This window comes from Carcharhinus amblyrhynchos, chromosome 14, assembly GCF_965287045.1.
Source record: "Carcharhinus amblyrhynchos chromosome 14, sCarAmb.v2.hapA, whole genome shotgun sequence".
Lineage (NCBI taxonomy): Eukaryota > Metazoa > Chordata > Chondrichthyes > Carcharhiniformes > Carcharhinidae > Carcharhinus > Carcharhinus amblyrhynchos.
Window position 1 is genome coordinate 71,877,757 of NC_137337.1, and position 16,806 is coordinate 71,894,562.

At 48.2% G+C, this 16,806-nt stretch overlaps 1 protein-coding gene across 6 annotated transcripts in view; it reads right to left on the bottom strand.

Annotated features, from left to right (window-relative positions):
• actn1 (actinin, alpha 1) overlaps positions 1–16,806 on the bottom strand; it is a 186,761-nt gene that overhangs the window by 99,040 nt on the left and 70,915 nt on the right. For all 6 annotated transcript variants that reach the window (XM_080203078.1, XM_080203076.1, XM_080203080.1 and 3 more), the window contains exons 2-3: positions 8,079–8,193; positions 4,459–4,578 (exon numbers count right to left, since the gene is read on the bottom strand). In XM_080203078.1, the coding sequence (XP_080059204.1) occupies positions 4,459–4,578; positions 8,079–8,193 (235 nt within the window). The remainder of the gene's footprint in view (positions 1–4,458; positions 4,579–8,078; positions 8,194–16,806) is intronic.

The following is a 16,806-nucleotide window of genomic DNA, read 5'->3' on the forward strand; positions in this document are numbered from 1 at the left end:
TTTGGAAAAGAGGTTATGGACTGTAATTGACAGATCTCAGAGGAAATTGGCTTTGTATCATTTCTCGTCAGTCCTTGGACTTTGGTGCGGGGGAGGGGTGCTGATTTTGTACAGTTTCTGCCCATCTCGTTACCAGCACAGTGACATCTATTGCTGCATACAACTAAACAGTATTTTTTTATGCAGGAGATAGCCCAGGGCCATTGGTAATTAACCTTTTAGGAGCACTAAGAAGAGCTCTCCGCAATCTCCCGCTGCTCAGAGTCAGTCAACCATCGCAAGGAGATCACAGGCTTAAAGTTAAAATAAATTGCCCCTTAGTGTGCTGGGGCGACTTCAACGGTCCAGAAACTGCAGAACTGTAGAAGAATCTGCGCCAACTACAATCCCGTCCAGTCCCTATCCCTGTAACCCCCATATATTTATCCTGCTGTTTCCACTAATCTACACACCCCAAGACACGAAGGGGCAACTTACCATGGCCAATGCACCTAACCCGCACATCTTTGGAGTGTGGAAGGAAACCAGAGCACCCAGCGGAAACCCACGCAGACATGGGGATAATGTGCAAACTCCACACAGACAGTGACCCAAGCCCCTGGAGTTGAGAGGCAGCAGTGCTTGCTAACCACTGTCCCTGATACTTTTGCATACACAGTTCAAAAATTGCAGACATCTACGATGTCAAGAAAGCTAGTCTAATGAGAATCTGGTCTCCACCTCCTCTCATCATAAATCCCTTACACCACTGTTTTATAGGTGGCACAGTGGTTAGCACTGCGCCAGGGACCCAGGTTCGATTCCCAGCTTGGGTCACTGTCCGTGCCGAGTCGAGTCTGCACGTTCTCCTCGTGTCTGCATGGGTTTCCTGTGGTTTCCTCCCACAGTCCCAAAAACGCGCTGGTTAGGTGCACTGGCCATGCTAAGTTCTCCCTCAGTGTACCCGAACAGGCGCAGGAGTGTGGTGACTAAGGGATTTTCACAGTAACTTCATTGCAGTGTTAATGTAAGCCTACTTGTGACACTAATAAATAAACTTAAACAGCAAATGTTCCTCTCCGTGCACACAGAGCACTTTCTTGTCCAAACTGCTAGAATATACTGGAGTGAAGACGTAGAAATCCCACGGGTAGGATTAGCAGGACACATCTGGGTAAGCTGCTCCAACGGCAGTCTGAGTGTGGATCTCTCACTAATTCATTTACTGGCCGCTGAAGGAACAGGAGGTCAAGAGCTACTACAACGCACGACAAGCTGCAACATGCCCAGAGGTTAGTAACATGGAAGGTGTTGAAACTAAATTGGATCCGCACAGCACTGGCGCTCCATCATCTCGGAAGCAGCTGCTCCCTGGCAACAGCTCTGCAAAGTGAAGTCACATCTCGTCACAGGGTGAACGAAAGTGGACGGATGACAGGGAGTGCTGTCCTGGGAGAGGGAAGACGGATATCACTTCATCCCAACAACACAGGTTTCCTCTTTGGTGCAGGAAAACAGGACAATCTTACCGTGTGTTACACAGAAGCCTCAACATGCTACAGAGTGCATGACTTCCACTTTCACCCCCAGCCCCACTCCAGCTGCTGCCAAATTCAGATGTTTCAGCGGGCAAGTTTACGGAAAGTAGAATAGCAGCTACGTCTGACACAGCTTAACCAGTTCTTAATAAAAATATGCCATGTGTGTGCGCATACATGTGCGTGTGCCCATGCGTGTGTGCGCAATATGTGCGTGCACGCACGTACAAGTTTCCTCCAGGTGTATGAATTAGTGGAGTAAATATATTGGGTTACGGGAATAGGGCCTGGGTAAGATGCCCTGTCAGAGAGTTGCTGCTGACTCGATGGGCCAAATGGCCTCCTCTGCACGGTAGGGATTATATGACCATTGAAAGAGCTGCAGGGGAGATAACCTCAGAGTCCTGGCCACCACCTTAAAAAAATATTCAAAGACTCTGCTTCCATCGCCTTTTGAGGAAGATGGTTCTAAAGGCTCATGACCCTCAGGCCAAAACATTTCTCCTCATTTCTGTCCTACACGGGGGACCCCCCCCCCTTTGCTTTTAGGTGATCCCTGGCACTCGATTCGTCCACAAGAGGAAACATCCTCTCCACATCCACCCCAAGACTCTTCAGGGTCACGTGAATGTCATCATGTTCTTTAGGCTCCATCCCACAACCAGGCTGCCTTCCTGAAATAATTCGACATGTTTATGAGGCAGGCCAGGGCAAATCCTCGTGCTGGTGACAGACTGGGAGACTCAGGAGTGAACTGGGATTCCCCACTGTTGGGAGAACATTGATCAGTCGGTCCATACTGTACAGAATTGTGCTGTGGGCCGTGAGAGGCCCAGGTGTTAGGAGTCAACAACACTCCTCTCATTTGATCAGCGAGTTACAATCAACTGCTATGGGGCAATCGCGTGTGGTAGCAACAGTACCAGTCAAAATAGGGTGGCACAGTGGTTAGCACTGCTGCCTCGCAGCGTCAGGGACCCGGGTTCGATTCCTGGCTCGGGTCACCGTCTGCGTGGAGTCTGAACATTCTCCCCGCGTCTGCGTGGATTTCCTCCAGTTTCCTCCCACACTCCAAAGATGTGCGGGTTATGTAGATTGGCCATGGTAAATTGCCCCTTAGTGTTGGGGGACCAGCTAGGGTAAATGCATGAGGTTATGGGGATAGGGCCAGGGTGGGATTGTGGTCGGTACAGACTCGATGGGCAGAATGGCCTCCTCCTGCACTGTAGGGCTCTATGATTCTATGAAATCACTATGAGTGGAATGTGATAATCATGGTTCCACAACTTCCGCAGTAATTATTTTACACAAATACGTTGCAAAGTTACTCATTCCATGAAGTTATAGAGTCGTAGCCTTCAACCAATCAATTTTCACTATACCTTCATCACATGGTGTCGCTGTCACCAGTAATGCAGAAAGCAAGATGGACGCCAGTGAGAACCATCTGTCGTCAATGAAAATGAAGCCAAATCTAAAAACCAGGCTGACCATGAGTTTGGGCTTGTCAGGAGCCAGACTAAAGGACAAACAGTTCTTATCTGAGTGAGAGGTGCCAACAAAATCCCAACAGCATGCAAAACTACCCCACAGACAGAGGTTCAGGGTCAAGGCTATCCTCTCCAGTTACTCTGGCAAGTAAGCATTACAACAGTGGCATTTAGAGTATTGAGGGACAGAGGGCGTGGTAACAGAATGGATCACAGAATTATCCTGCGCCACATACACATTATTTACGCAAAATGTTCACTGAAACATAGTAACGTAGGAAATAGGAGCAGGAGGCCATTCAGCCCTTCGAGCCTACTCCACCATTCATTATGATCAAAATGCTCACTCTAGTTCACATACTTCGTTTGTGGAGTGTAGGCATTGCTGCCAAACATTGCAAGACCCCTACAGTATAGGAGGCCATTGAGCTCATTGACTCTGCACTGACAATCCCACCCTGTAGCTCACATATTTACCCTGCTGATCTCCCAAAGGGGCAATTTATCATGGCCAATCAACCTAACCTGCACATCTTTGGACTGTGGGAGGAAACCGGAGCACCCGGAGGAAACCCACATAGAACGGGGAGAGTGTGCAAACTCCGCACAGACAGTGACCAAAGCCGGAATCGAACCAGGCACTGTGAGACAGCAGTGCTAACCACTGTGCCACCGTACTGCCCTTTCGAAGGACAGCTGTGGATCTGAAGTCAGGGCCAGGGAAGGACACTCGAGATCCAGGTGGAGCTTATTTTAGCAACGATCGATGGTAGTTGTCATGGTCTCCAATACTGAGGCCAGTTTTATACTCCAGATTTGTTAACCAAATTCAAATTTCACCAGTCCCCGTGGTAGGATTTGAACCAGTGTACCCCCGTGCCTCTGGATTACTAGTCCAGTGACAATACCACTACACCACTGCTCTCCCCTAGAACCAAGTACAATGAACAGATGGTGAGCCAGTAAGGGAGAGACGGAATGTGAGATGGAGAGAAACACAGAGAGTTACACTCTAATTAATAGCTGGTATCTAAATGCAGCAGGTTTTGCTCCTACCTCGGGTGCTCACGGGTCTAAATCATGCTAGGAGGTAGGTCAGAGTAGGATAGTGTGATTGAAACGAACTGCGAAAGCAATTCCAGTCACCATGCATAGCAAGCTGAGGAAAGTGCTCTATAAAAGCGGCTCCCACGCTTCCTTCTAAACCTGTTATCTAAAACAAAGTGTGACACTGCAGGAGTAATGGAAAATATTTCCTCTTTGGTCAGATTATGACACACACATACACACACACACTGACTGCCCTGCCTAGGGTGCGAGGAGTTTTATTCAGGGCAGTAACCACGTCACAGAACTTGTAACAATGGCCCTTCTGTAGCTGGATAGAGCAGCAGAAAATCTCCGACTTGGCCACGGATCAGGATGGACTGTTCTACTCCTCCCATTCCTACCTTCTGCTCCAATGGAAACAAGTTTAACCCCTTTGCTGGCGATAAAATCCAGGGCTTTGTTGACATTCGATATTTTATGTACACGCATCTTCCCTCGTTCAGGTTTGGGGAGGCGTTCACCTGTCCAAGGAAATTAAACATCATGTTAGAATAATGAAAAAAAATCACCAATGCCTCTACTTTCTCAGTAGACTAAGTAAAATTTGACATGTCAGCTACGACACTCACTAACGTTTGCACCATAGAAAGCATCCTTTCTGGTTGTATCACAGCTTGGTATGGCTCCTGGTCCACCCGAGACCGCAAGGAACTACAAAAGGTCATGAATGTAGCCCAGTTTCATCACGCAAACCAGCCTCCCATCCATTGACTCTGTCTACACTTCCCTCAGCAAAGCAGCCAGCATAATTAAGGACCCCACGCACCCCGGACATTCTCTCTTCCACCTTCTTCTGTTGAAAAGAAGATACAAAAGTCTGAGGTCACGTACCAACCAACTCGAGAACAGCTTCTTCCCTGCTGCCATCAGACTTTCGAATGGACCTACAAGAAAGTTGATCTTTCGCTACACTCCAGCTATGACTGCAACAATACATTCTGCACTCTCTCCTTTCCTTCTCTATGAACAGTATGCTTTGTCTGTATAGTGTGCAAGAAACAATACTTTTCACTGTATACTAATACATGTGACAATAATAAATCAAATCAAATCCATCAGACTTCACTTAACCTCTGCCCCCTCAGTCTTATTCTTCCCCTTGACCCATTGGTCCAGTAAACCCCAGCAGCATGGTTCAAGTGCTAAACGCCTCTAGGACATCAATGTCAAGTTGTGCATTCCATTTATCAGTGCGAGGCTGGTTTACCCAGGAGTTAAGCCTCATGTTCTTCACTCTCCTCCTATCTTCCCACAACCTCCACTTGCCTTTTTCAAACCCAACCCTGGGCTCATTCCATTCCTTCCTTAGGACAAAGAGCAAAGAAAATTACAGCACAGGAACAGACCCTTTGGCCCTCCAAGCCTGCACCAACCATGCTGCCCATGAAAGCTAAAACCCTCTACCTCTCCAGGGACTACGTCCCTCTATTCCCATCCTATTCATGTAATTGTCCAGACATCCCTTAGATCTGCTTCCATTACCACCCCCAGCAACAAGTTCCAGGCACCCTCTGTGTGAAAATGTTACCTCGTACATCTTTAAACTTTGCCCCTCGCACCTTAAACCTATGCCCCCCCTGGTAACTGACTCTTCCACCTTTATAATTGCTTTCATTCCTACAAGATCTCTCTGCTCTTCTGGCCACTGGACTGTCTGTGATTGGCTCCCCCGCTGCTGGCAGCCATGCCATCAAGCTCTGGAATTCTCTCCCTGACCCCTCCCAGCCACCCCACCCTTCCCTGCTACTTCAAGACATTCCTTAAAACCAACCTCTTGGACCAAACTTTTAGTCACCTGAGTCTTTCCTGATGTGGCTCGTTATACAATTTTGCTTAGAATCACAGACTCCCTACAGTGCAGGAGGCGGCCATTTGGCCCATCGGGTCTGCACTGACCCCAATCCCACCTGGGCCCTATTCCCGTAACATCACATATTTACCTTGCTAAACCCCCTGACCCGAGGGTCAATTTAGCGCTGCAAATCAACCTAACCTGCACGCCTTTGCAGTGTGAGAGGAAACTGGAGCACCCAGAAGGAAACCCATGCAGACATGGGGAGAATGTGCAAACTGCACAGACAGTGACCTGAGGCAGGAATTGAACCTGGGACTCTGTGGCGCCGTGATGCTGCAACGCTAACCATCGTGTTGGTTCAGAACATGTTAAAAAGGCATGACATAAATACAATTTGTCGTCGTAGAACTAAATAACTTTCACAAATTAAACAGGACAATATGTTTATTAACGTCACCATCTCTCTGAGCTATGGTTACACTGCTGGCCGCCATCATACAATCAGGAATTTCACCCACTAAGTTTTCAAAGTGATTTTTTTCCTCTTGATGTCACTTGAATGGCAACTGATGCTCTCTCTGAGGAAGACCATACTCGCAGTCGCATGAGTGAAAAACACTACGACTCCCCAAAGCCCATGAGCAGCTGTTCCTGCTTTGAACAAACATCTCGCCAGAGTACCGAACGCCAACTGCCAGCCAATCACCAACCACAGAACAAAGGCAAAGGAGCCTCAGGAAGGAAGCTCTCATTACTCCAGCAATACGGTGGCACGGTGGTTAGCACTGCTGCCTCACGGCGCCAGGGACCCAGGTTTGATTCTGGCCTTGTGATGCTTATGTGGAGTTTGCATGTTCTCCCTTAGGTTTCCTCCGGTTTCCTCCCACAGTCCAAAGATGTGCAGGTTAGGTGGATTGACCATGCTAAATTGTCCCTTAGTGTCCAAAGATGTGTAGGTTAGATGGATTGGCCATGCTAAATTGTCCCTTAGTGTCCAAAGATGTGTAGGTTAGATGGATTGGCCATGGTAAATTGTCCCTTAGTGTCCAAAGATGTGCAGGTTAGGTGGATTGGCCATGGTAAATTGTCCCTTAGTGTCCAAAGATGTGTAGGTTAGGTGGATTGACCATGCTAAATTGTCCCTTAGTGTCCAAAGATGTGTAGGTTAGGTGGATTGGCCATGGTAAATTCACAGGGTTACAGGGATAAGGCAGAGGGTAGGGCCTGGATGAGATGCTCTTTCAGGGAGTCAGACGAGCTGGGCCATTTCAGGGAACCGGTCAGTGAGGCTTTCTCCTGGGAGGGATGGACCAAATGGCCTCTTTCTGTACTGGAGGGATTCTATGGATGATGGTGGGGACCATAGTACACAAAATTTATTTGGAAAGTTAAAACACATGTATTCAGTGACCAGTAACAAAGAGAAGGTCTTCAAAGTGTTGTCAAGCGATGGTACAGGCCACACATCCTTCTTTGACAAGAAGTGGTTCCTCAGTTAAATACCATGATAAGCTCAAAGTACTCTACGTGGCTCAGTGACCTGATAAACATGCTGCAATTGCTTCACTGTCAGTACACGAGAGACTGAGATGGGGAATCTCTTCAGTCAGACGGTGAGGAATCATTAGAGTTCTTGACCCCAGAGGATATGGGAGCACAGTTATCAAATGTGCTCAAGGCAGAGATTTCTACATATTAAAAATAACAAGGGAGATGGGAATACTGCAGGAAAATGATCTTGAAGTAGAAGATCAGTCATTGATTTGACAGAGCTGGCTCAAATGGCCTATTCTGTAGCACAGTGGTTAGCACTGCTGCCTCACAGCACCAGGGACCTGGTTCAATTCCCAGCTTGGGTCTCTGCCTGTGTGGAGTTTGCACATTCTCCCTGTGTCTGCGTGGGTTTCCTCCCACAGTCGGTTAGGTGCATTGGCCATGCTAAATTCTCCCTCAGTTGTACCCGAACAGGTGCTGGAGTGTGGCGACTAGGGGATTTTCACAGTAACTTCATTGCAGTGTTAATGTAAGCCGACTTGTGACACTAATGAATAAACTTTAACGTATTTCTCACGTAGAGTTATCTCTCGTCAGGAATAGTGCAGGATGTCTAGTTTTACACTACACACGTGAGCATAAAAACAGATACCAAACAACACACAAACGTACCAGAAATAACCTCCAGGAGAAGCATAAGCTTGAGGCCATCTCGAAAATCCTCCTCAATGCTCTCAATCTGTGTGCCTGCTTTACGGAGATGCGAGTTACACCAGGCTGTGAAAGTCTGTAAAATAGAATCGCAAACTCAGAATTAGGAAGGACCGTAGGGAGAGAATTATAGAACCCCTACAAGAGGCCATTCGACCCATCGCACTGACGCTCAACTTGATTTGACTTATTATTGTCACGTGTATTAGCATACAGCGAAAAATATTGTTTCTTCGCTTTATACAGACAAAGCATACCGTTCATAGAGAAGGAAAGGAGACAGTATGGAATGCACATTACAGTCGTAGCTAGGGTGTAGAGAAAGATCAACTTAACATAAGGTAGGTCCATTCAAAAGTCTGATGGCAGCAGGGAAGAAGCTGTTCTTGAGTTAGCTGGTACGTAATCTCTTGACAAAGTATCTTACCCAGGCCTTCTCCCCCACCCTATCCCCAACCCCACATATTTCCCATGTCTGATCTATCTAAGCTACACATTTTGGGACACTGAGGGAGAATTTAGCATGGCCAATCCACCCAACTTGGCCATTTTTTTCAAACTGTGGAAGAAAACTGGAGCACCTGGAGGAAACCCATGCAGACATGGGAAGAACGTGCAAACTCCACTCAGACAGTGACCCAAGGCTGGAATTTGGACCTGGGTCCCTGGAGTTGTGAGACAGCCGTGCTAATCACTCCGAATCCTACAGCGCAGGAGGCGGCCATTCAGCCCATCGAGTCTGCACCGACCACAATCCCATCCAGGCTCTATCCCCATACCCCACGCATTCGCCCTAACTAGCTCCCCCCACCCAATACTAAGGGTCAATTTAGTACAGCCAAGCCACCTAACCCACACATCTTTGGACTGTGGAAGGAAACTGGAGCACCCAGAGGAAACCCACGTGTATATGGGGAGAACATGTAGACTCGGCACAGAATGACCCAAGTCAGGGATTGAACCCAAGCCCCTGGAGTTGCGAGGCAGCAGTGCTAACCACTGCGCCACCGTACCACCCTATAACCTAACACTTGAGTGGCTGCTGCAATGGAGGATAATAGATGAGAACTGCATTCTGCATGAATTGTTAACTGTTTCAATTTGTTCAAAAAATAGCCTTCATTTGCCATTTGGAATACATTTTTCTTCCTAATCACTGGCTATACATAAAAAAATTGCAGTCAGCTCTGTAAGCAAGGTGCCAACGAGAATCAAGGACAACTTGCTTTGATAACAACTCCAGAATTCAACATCAGTTAATCATAAAATAGATTCCCACCAATGTAGAAGGAGGCCATTCAGCCCATTGAGTCTACACCAACCACAATCCCACCCAGGCCCTATTCCCGTAACCCCACATATTTACCCTGCTAAGCCCCTGAGACTGGGGCCAATTTAGCATGGCCAATCAATCAAACCTCTGCATCTTTGGACAGGAAGAGGAAACTGGGGCCCCCAGAGGAAACCCTTGGGGAGAACGTGCAAACTCCACATGGATTGCGACCAAAACTGGAATTGAACCCGGGCCCCTGGCGCTGTGAGACAGCAGCTCTAACCACTGTGCCACCATGCTGCCCTTTTGGAGGACAGCTGCGGATCTGAAGTCACATGTAGGTCAGGGAAAGACACTAGAGAACCAGGTGGAGCTTACTTTAGCAACGATCGCTGGTAGCTGTCATCACTGAGACCAGTTTTATACTCCAGATTTGTTAACCAAATTCAAAGATCAGACACGGGAGAAGGTGCAGACGCCACAGAGGCAGTGATCCGTGGCCGGAATTGAACCCTGGCGTCGAGAGGCAGCAGCACTAACCACCGCGCAGCCCCAGGTGTACCTGGTGATTCCCGTCCTTGGTGTTGAGCTTTCACATTATTGTGCGACATTCTCCAACCTCACCTGCGGCTGGGGTTTTCCAGTCCCGCTGCAGCGAATGGAGATTTGACTGAGCGCCAAATTCCCCACGTGCGGTGGCGGGACGAACGAGAATCCTAAGTTTCATTTGCATTGCCCAAGTTGAATAACTCGGCAGTTCACCGCTTTGAGTGCGAGACAAGACCACATGGTCAGGAGGAGGATTCTTTAGCTCAGTGTCCGTTGTCCAATTTTACTTCTGTGAAGCAGTTTGAAATGTTTTCCGATGTCATGGGTGCTATGCAAATGCAAGCAGTTTTCGTAGACTGACCTTTAATGTAACGAATGCCCTAAAGTTCTTCACTGGCAATAGAGCTTTGAACGAGATGCAACTTGCCATGGACAGAATCAATGTTTCCCTGGTGGGGGGGTTGGTAATTTTCCTGTCTCACCCAGCACGGGAATCGCAGTGGGCAGGGAGCAGGGGAGGGGATGGACCACGCAAAGGTCCCATTGACCTCGGGCGGGATTTTCTGGTGCTGGGGAGAGCTTGGCCGGAAAATCCCACCTGAGGAGTCTCTTCCACTTAAGACAAGAGACGAGGAGAAACTTCTACTCAGAGGGTTTGCAAAGACTTTGGAATTCTCTTCCTCAGAGAGAGTGTAGGAGGCTGGGTCATTGAATCCATCCCAAGGCTGAGTTAAACCAATTCCTGATTGACAAGGGAGTCGAGGGTTTATGACGGACAGAAAAGTAAACTTGTGGCACTCTCTTCCACCTTCTTCTGCTGGGAAAAAAATACAAAAGTCTGAGGTCACATACCAGCTGACTCTGCTAATGTTAGATTTTTGAATGGATCTGCCTCACAGAACATAAGAAATAGGAGCAGGAGTAGGCCATCTAGCCCCTCGAGCCTGCCCCGCCATTCAATAAGATCATGGCTGATCTGAAGTGGATCAGTTCCACTTTCCCGCTTTCTCCCCATAACCCTTAATTCCCTTGTCTATCAGAAACCTATTTACCCGTGACTTAAATATATTCAGCAAGGTAGCCTCCACCACTTCAATGGGCAGAGAATTCCAGAGACTCATCACTCTTTGAGTGAAGAAGTTCCTCCTCAACGCTGATCTAAACTGCCCCCCCTTATCTTGAGGCTGTGCCCTCTAGTCCTGCTATCCTTTCTAAGCAGGAAGAATCTCTCTATCTCTACCCTATCCATCCCCTTCATTGTCTTATACATCTCTATAAGATCCCCCCTCAGCCTTCTAAACTCCAACGAGTACAGACCCAGTCTATTCAATCTCTCCTCATAGGCTAACCCCCTCATCTCCGGTATCAGCCTAGTGAACCTCCTCTGCACTCCCTCCAAGGCCAATATATCCTTCCGCAAATGCGGCGACCAAAACTGCACACAGTACTCCAGCTGCAGCCTCACCAGTACCCTGTACAGTTGCAGCAAGACCTCCCTACTTTTATGTTCTATCCACCTCGCTATAAAGGCCAACATTCCATTTGCCTTCTTGATCGAAACTGATCTTTCTCTACATCCTAGGCATGACTGCAACATTACATTCTGCACCATCTCCTTTCCTTCCCTATGAACGGTATGCTTTGTCTGTATAGTGCGCAAGAAATACTTTTCACCATATCCCAATACATGTGACAATAATAAATCAAAACATTGGATCAACCAAGACGTGTTGGAGAAGGCCCGAAGGCCGAATGGCCCTACCTCTGCTGCTATTTCTTATATTAAGAGGCCAGCACTAGAGAGTCAGAGTAATTGTGCCAAGAGGTGATAAACACGTGTGGAGGTGCTGGTTTTAGTAGGTGGGTGGTTGGAAGGGGGTTGGGGGGATGAGAGAAGAACGGAAGTGAGTTCTGCTGCAGTGCTGATAAATACAAGGCTTTGGTGCGAACTGCAATCTAACAGTTTGAAACTGAACTCGGGATCTAATTAAAGCTTCAAGGTTGTGCACCAACTGGATCGATCTCAGTAAGGCGCCAGGCAGCCACCCACTGCGGGTGAAGGTTTGGGTTTTTTTTGCCAGAAACCTAAACTTTAATCAAGGCCACACTGTTAAGTTTATTTATTAGTGTCACAAGTAAGGCTTACATTAACACTGCAATGAAGTTACTGTGAAAATTCGCTAGTCGCCACACTCCAGCACCTGTTCGGGTACACTGAGGGAGAATTTAGCACGGCCAATGCACCTCACCAGCATGTCTTTCGGAGTCTGCATGTCTTCCCTGTGTCTGCGTGGGTTTCCTCCGGGTGCTCCGGTTTCCTCCCAGTCTGAAAGACATGCTGGTTAGGTGCATTGGCCATGCTAAATCCTCCCTCAGTGTACCTGAACAGGGGCCGGAGTGTGGCGACTATGAGATTTTCACTGTAACTTCATTGCAGTGTTAATGTAAGCCTACTTGCAGCAATAATAATAATAGACAGTGACCTAAGCCGTGAATTGAACCTGGGTCCCCGGCGTCATGAGGCAGCAGTGCTAACCACTGTGCCACCATGCTGTGATTATATCATTTCCAAATGAGGCGAAGCACGCACATGACCAGAAACTAAATACAACCCAGCCAGTATTTGATCGAAGGGTGATAGTGACAAGGAGGGGGCTTGAGCAGAATTATAGAATCCCTGTAGTGCAGAAGGAGGCTATTCTGCCCATCAAGTCTGCACTGACCCTTACCCAGTCTTACCCCGTAACCCCATATATTCAGTCCGCTAATCCTCCTAAACGATATCTACGGACACCAAGGACAAATTTAGCACAATCCACCTAACCCGCACATCATTGAAGTTGTTGAATGTCATCAGCATGCGTGTGAAACCTGACTCCTCTTTGCAAACGGGAACCTGTGGGTGTGTAGTTGGGGTGCACTCAAGCTCTCCAAGTGATTAGGGATGAGGACATCCCACTGACCCAAATCCCAGCAGACAGTCTGTGCCTCACAGATTTGGTGGCACAGTGGGTTCGCGCTGCTACCTCACGGCGCCAGGGACCTGGGTTCGAATCCTGCTTGGGTCACCGTTTGTGTGGAGTCTACATGGGTTTCCTCCTGCAGTCCGAAAGATGTGCTGGTTCGGGTGCATTGGCCGTGCTAAATACTCCCTCAGTGTACCCAAACAGGCACTGGAATGCAGCGACTAGGGGATTTTCACAGTAGCTTCATTGCAGTGTTAATGCCAGCCTACATGTGACATTAATCAATAAACAAACAGTAATTGGATAGGTTCAGTCCCCGTTTCCCCCCTCTGCCACCTCAGAACTTCAACTTAAAGATCAGTTTTCTGCGAAGTGAACACCTTCCATTTTTATTACGTGGGAACAGGAACTTCTCACTGACTTGACCAATTTCCCCTGGTGCTGGCAAACCACATACCTTGACCGTACACCAAACAGGGACTGCTGATCTCTCGAATCAGTTGTTTGTGTTAACTGAATAAGTCAAGTGTGCTTTTATTTCAGGAGATTGCTTTCTTTAAGCAGAAAACACAGCACGATCGGATCATATTCCGAGGTTCCTTTGTGGGAAATGAGGGGGGAGTTAAAAAAACCCACGGCCTCGGTTTCACATTTCAAAACCGGGGTCATTTCAGTGCAACTGGGGTGCTGATTCTGAACTTGCTAAATGAGCAGCCTGCCTACCCTGGAGGGCAAGGCTGTTTTATTGTGCCTGGATATACATATTTTATTCCAACGCCCCTTCATGCTGCACCCTTCTACAAATTGCACCACCTCCAGGGGTGCACAAGAACGACTCGAGAAGCCTCTCAGTCCAATTTTTGACCATATATAGAGAAAGGAGGGCCCTTCATTCCAAACCATAACCGCCTGCTCATTCCTACTGTCATTACTCGATTGCTTTGTAATGTATAAAGGGAGTACGTATCCGGGAACACAAAGCCAGGCCTGATGATAAAACAGCACCATCAATTCAAGTTCATTCTCCCAAGCCTCGAGGATTTATCTTTCAGAATAAAGTAGCCCCATTATCAAAATCTCTCAGCTGTTGGAAGTTTTTAGCAGCGCCACTTTTCACATCTATTTAAAATGTTTATGGTCACCAACTTCCTCTCCATAATTCCAAGACAAAATATATATCGTACAGGCCTTTGACACGTTCGCTCCCAGTTTTAACTCCTTAATCATCATTCTCTCGATGGCAAAGTTGCCGTAATCCCAGTCCCCCATAGGATGCTCGCCCCCTTTCACGTCTTTTTAAGTTCAAGTTTTATTTATTAGTGTCACAAGTGGGCTTACGTTAACGCTGCAATGAAACCAAAAGAGAAAACGCTGGAAAATCTCAGCAGGTCTGGCAGCATCTGTAAGGAGGGAAAAGAGCTGACGTTTCGAGTCCAGATGAGCCTTTGTCAAAGCTTTGGTTTCAGATTCCGGTATCCACAGTAATTTGCTTTTAAACATTGCAATGAAGCGGCTGTGAAAATCTCCTGGATGCCACACCCCAGCGCCTGTTCGGGTACACGGAGGGAGAATTTATCAAGGCTGATGCATCTAACCAGCCTGTCTTTCGGACAGTGGGAGGAAACCCACGCAGGGTATAAAGTGCAGACTCTGCACTGACAGGGACGTAAGCTGGGAATCGAACCCAGGTCCCTGGCGCCACGAGGCTGCAGGGCATGCCACTGTGCCAGTTGAAAAGGGGGAGAGCTGTCTGGTGACGATTTAACTTGAGGATCGCCACACCTCAGGCGAGGGCAAAGGTTGAGAAGCCGGGGGCTTCAAGATTAAGCTCAGCCGGTACGGGAATTGAACCCACACTGTTGGCATCGTTCTGCGACATGAGCCAGCTGTCCAGCCAACTGAGCTAACCGATCCCCCGTTGGCAGCTATGAGCTCAGGTAAGCACAGACCCGGGCGTATTTAGGGAGGTGGAAGTAGGTCTCGATGATGAAGTGCATGTGTGGTAGAAAGCAATTGGGGTGGACAGTCTGGTTCGGCCCCAGGTGGTTGCCATGGAGACAGGCTGAATCAGTGACTAAGAAACATAGTTTGTGAACGGGGGAACCAACGACAAAAAACATAATCTAGTGGCCCCCGTTAACGGTGGGCGCAATTCCGTAATAGCACTGCTACCTCACGGCGCCAGGGACTTGGGTTCGATTCCTGGCTTGGGTCACTGTCTGTGTGGAGTCTGCACATTCTCCCCGTGTCTGCTTGGGTTTCCTCAGGAAGCCCTTTAAGAACAAACGAGCCGATCTCAAAATCCCACCTTCGGGGGCACATACAGGCCCCACCCCTCCAGCTGGCTGTGTGGTTCACACAGAAAGCGGTTAAATCAAGTGCAAGAAAAAGTGACCCTGAAACACAGATTTTCCCGCCAGATCCAACATTTAAATTTTGGGAAGTGTCTTCTCATCCAATACTGGATGTTGGACAGGCGGGTAATGTGGCAGTAAGGTGGCACAGTGGTTAGCACTGCTGTCTCTCGGCGCCAGGGACCTGGGTTTGATTCCTGGCTTGGCTCACTGTCTGTGCGGAGTCTGCACGTTCTCCCCGTGTCTGCGTGGGTTTCCTCCGGGTGGATAATGGTGTTAGGAGGCACGGAACAAATGAATGGAGCAGAGATCCGTGATCAAACTGAACAACCGAACAGGCTTGAAGGGCTGAATGGCCCTCCTCCCGAGCCTGCTCCAATCCCGCGAAGGGGTTTATTCCACAGGACGTTCATTCTCTCACACACACACACACACACACACACACACACACACACACACACACACACACACACACACACACACACACACACGTCATCGGCCACAACCCACCGTTAACAGGAAGTCTGGTTAGATTGCTGATGTGAAATACCTCAGGTTTTCTGCCCCACTGATGGGAAATACAACATGTTACAAACACCAAACTGCAACATAGCTGAAGCGTGACAGAGAGAGAGAGATCAGAACCGAAACTCCGACAACTGGAACTGCAAACTAACACAAGCCAGGGTTCTGAATTAGTCAATAATTAATGCTCAAATGATCTTCACACTTTTGACACTCTCCCAATTACAGCCCTTGGAACTGCAGAGCGCAAAGCCAAGGCTGTCATAAGCTGCACCACTGAATATCCAGACATCACTGGTGGATGACACAGAGACACTGGGAATATCAGAGGTCAGATGGGAAGGCGATGGCCCAGTGGTATTATCACTAGACCTTTAATCCAGAAATTCAGCTAATGTTCCGGGGACCCGGGTTCGAATCCCACCACGGCAGATGGTGGAGTTTGAATTCAATGAAACATATCTGGAATTAAGAATCTACTGATGACCATGAAACCATTGTGGGAAAAACCCATCTGGTTCACTAATGCCATTTAAGGAAGGAAATCTGCCATCATTACCCAGTCTGGCCTACATGTGAGTCCAGAGCCACAGCAATGTGGTTGACTCCCAACTGCCCTCTGGCAACTAGGGATGGGCAGTAAATGCTGGCCAGCCAGCGATGCCCGGGTCCCATGAATGAATAAAAAAAAATTTGCCGCCCAGCTTTAGGAATCTTGAGTGGGGGGAGAGATAAGTCTTTAGGCAGGAACGGGAATGGCACAGTGGTTAACACTGCTGCCTCAGTGCCAGGGAGCTGGGTTCAATTCTGGCCACGGGTGACCTACTGTGTGGAGTTTGCACATTCTCCCCGTGTCTGCGTGGGTTTCCTCCCACAGTCTGAAAGATGTGCGGGTTAGGTTGATTGGCCAGGCTCAATTGCCCCACAGTGTCAGGGGGACTAGTTACAGTAGATACATGGGGTTACATAGGTAGGGTCGGGGTGGGATTGTTGTCGGTGCAGGATCGGCAGGCCAAATGGCC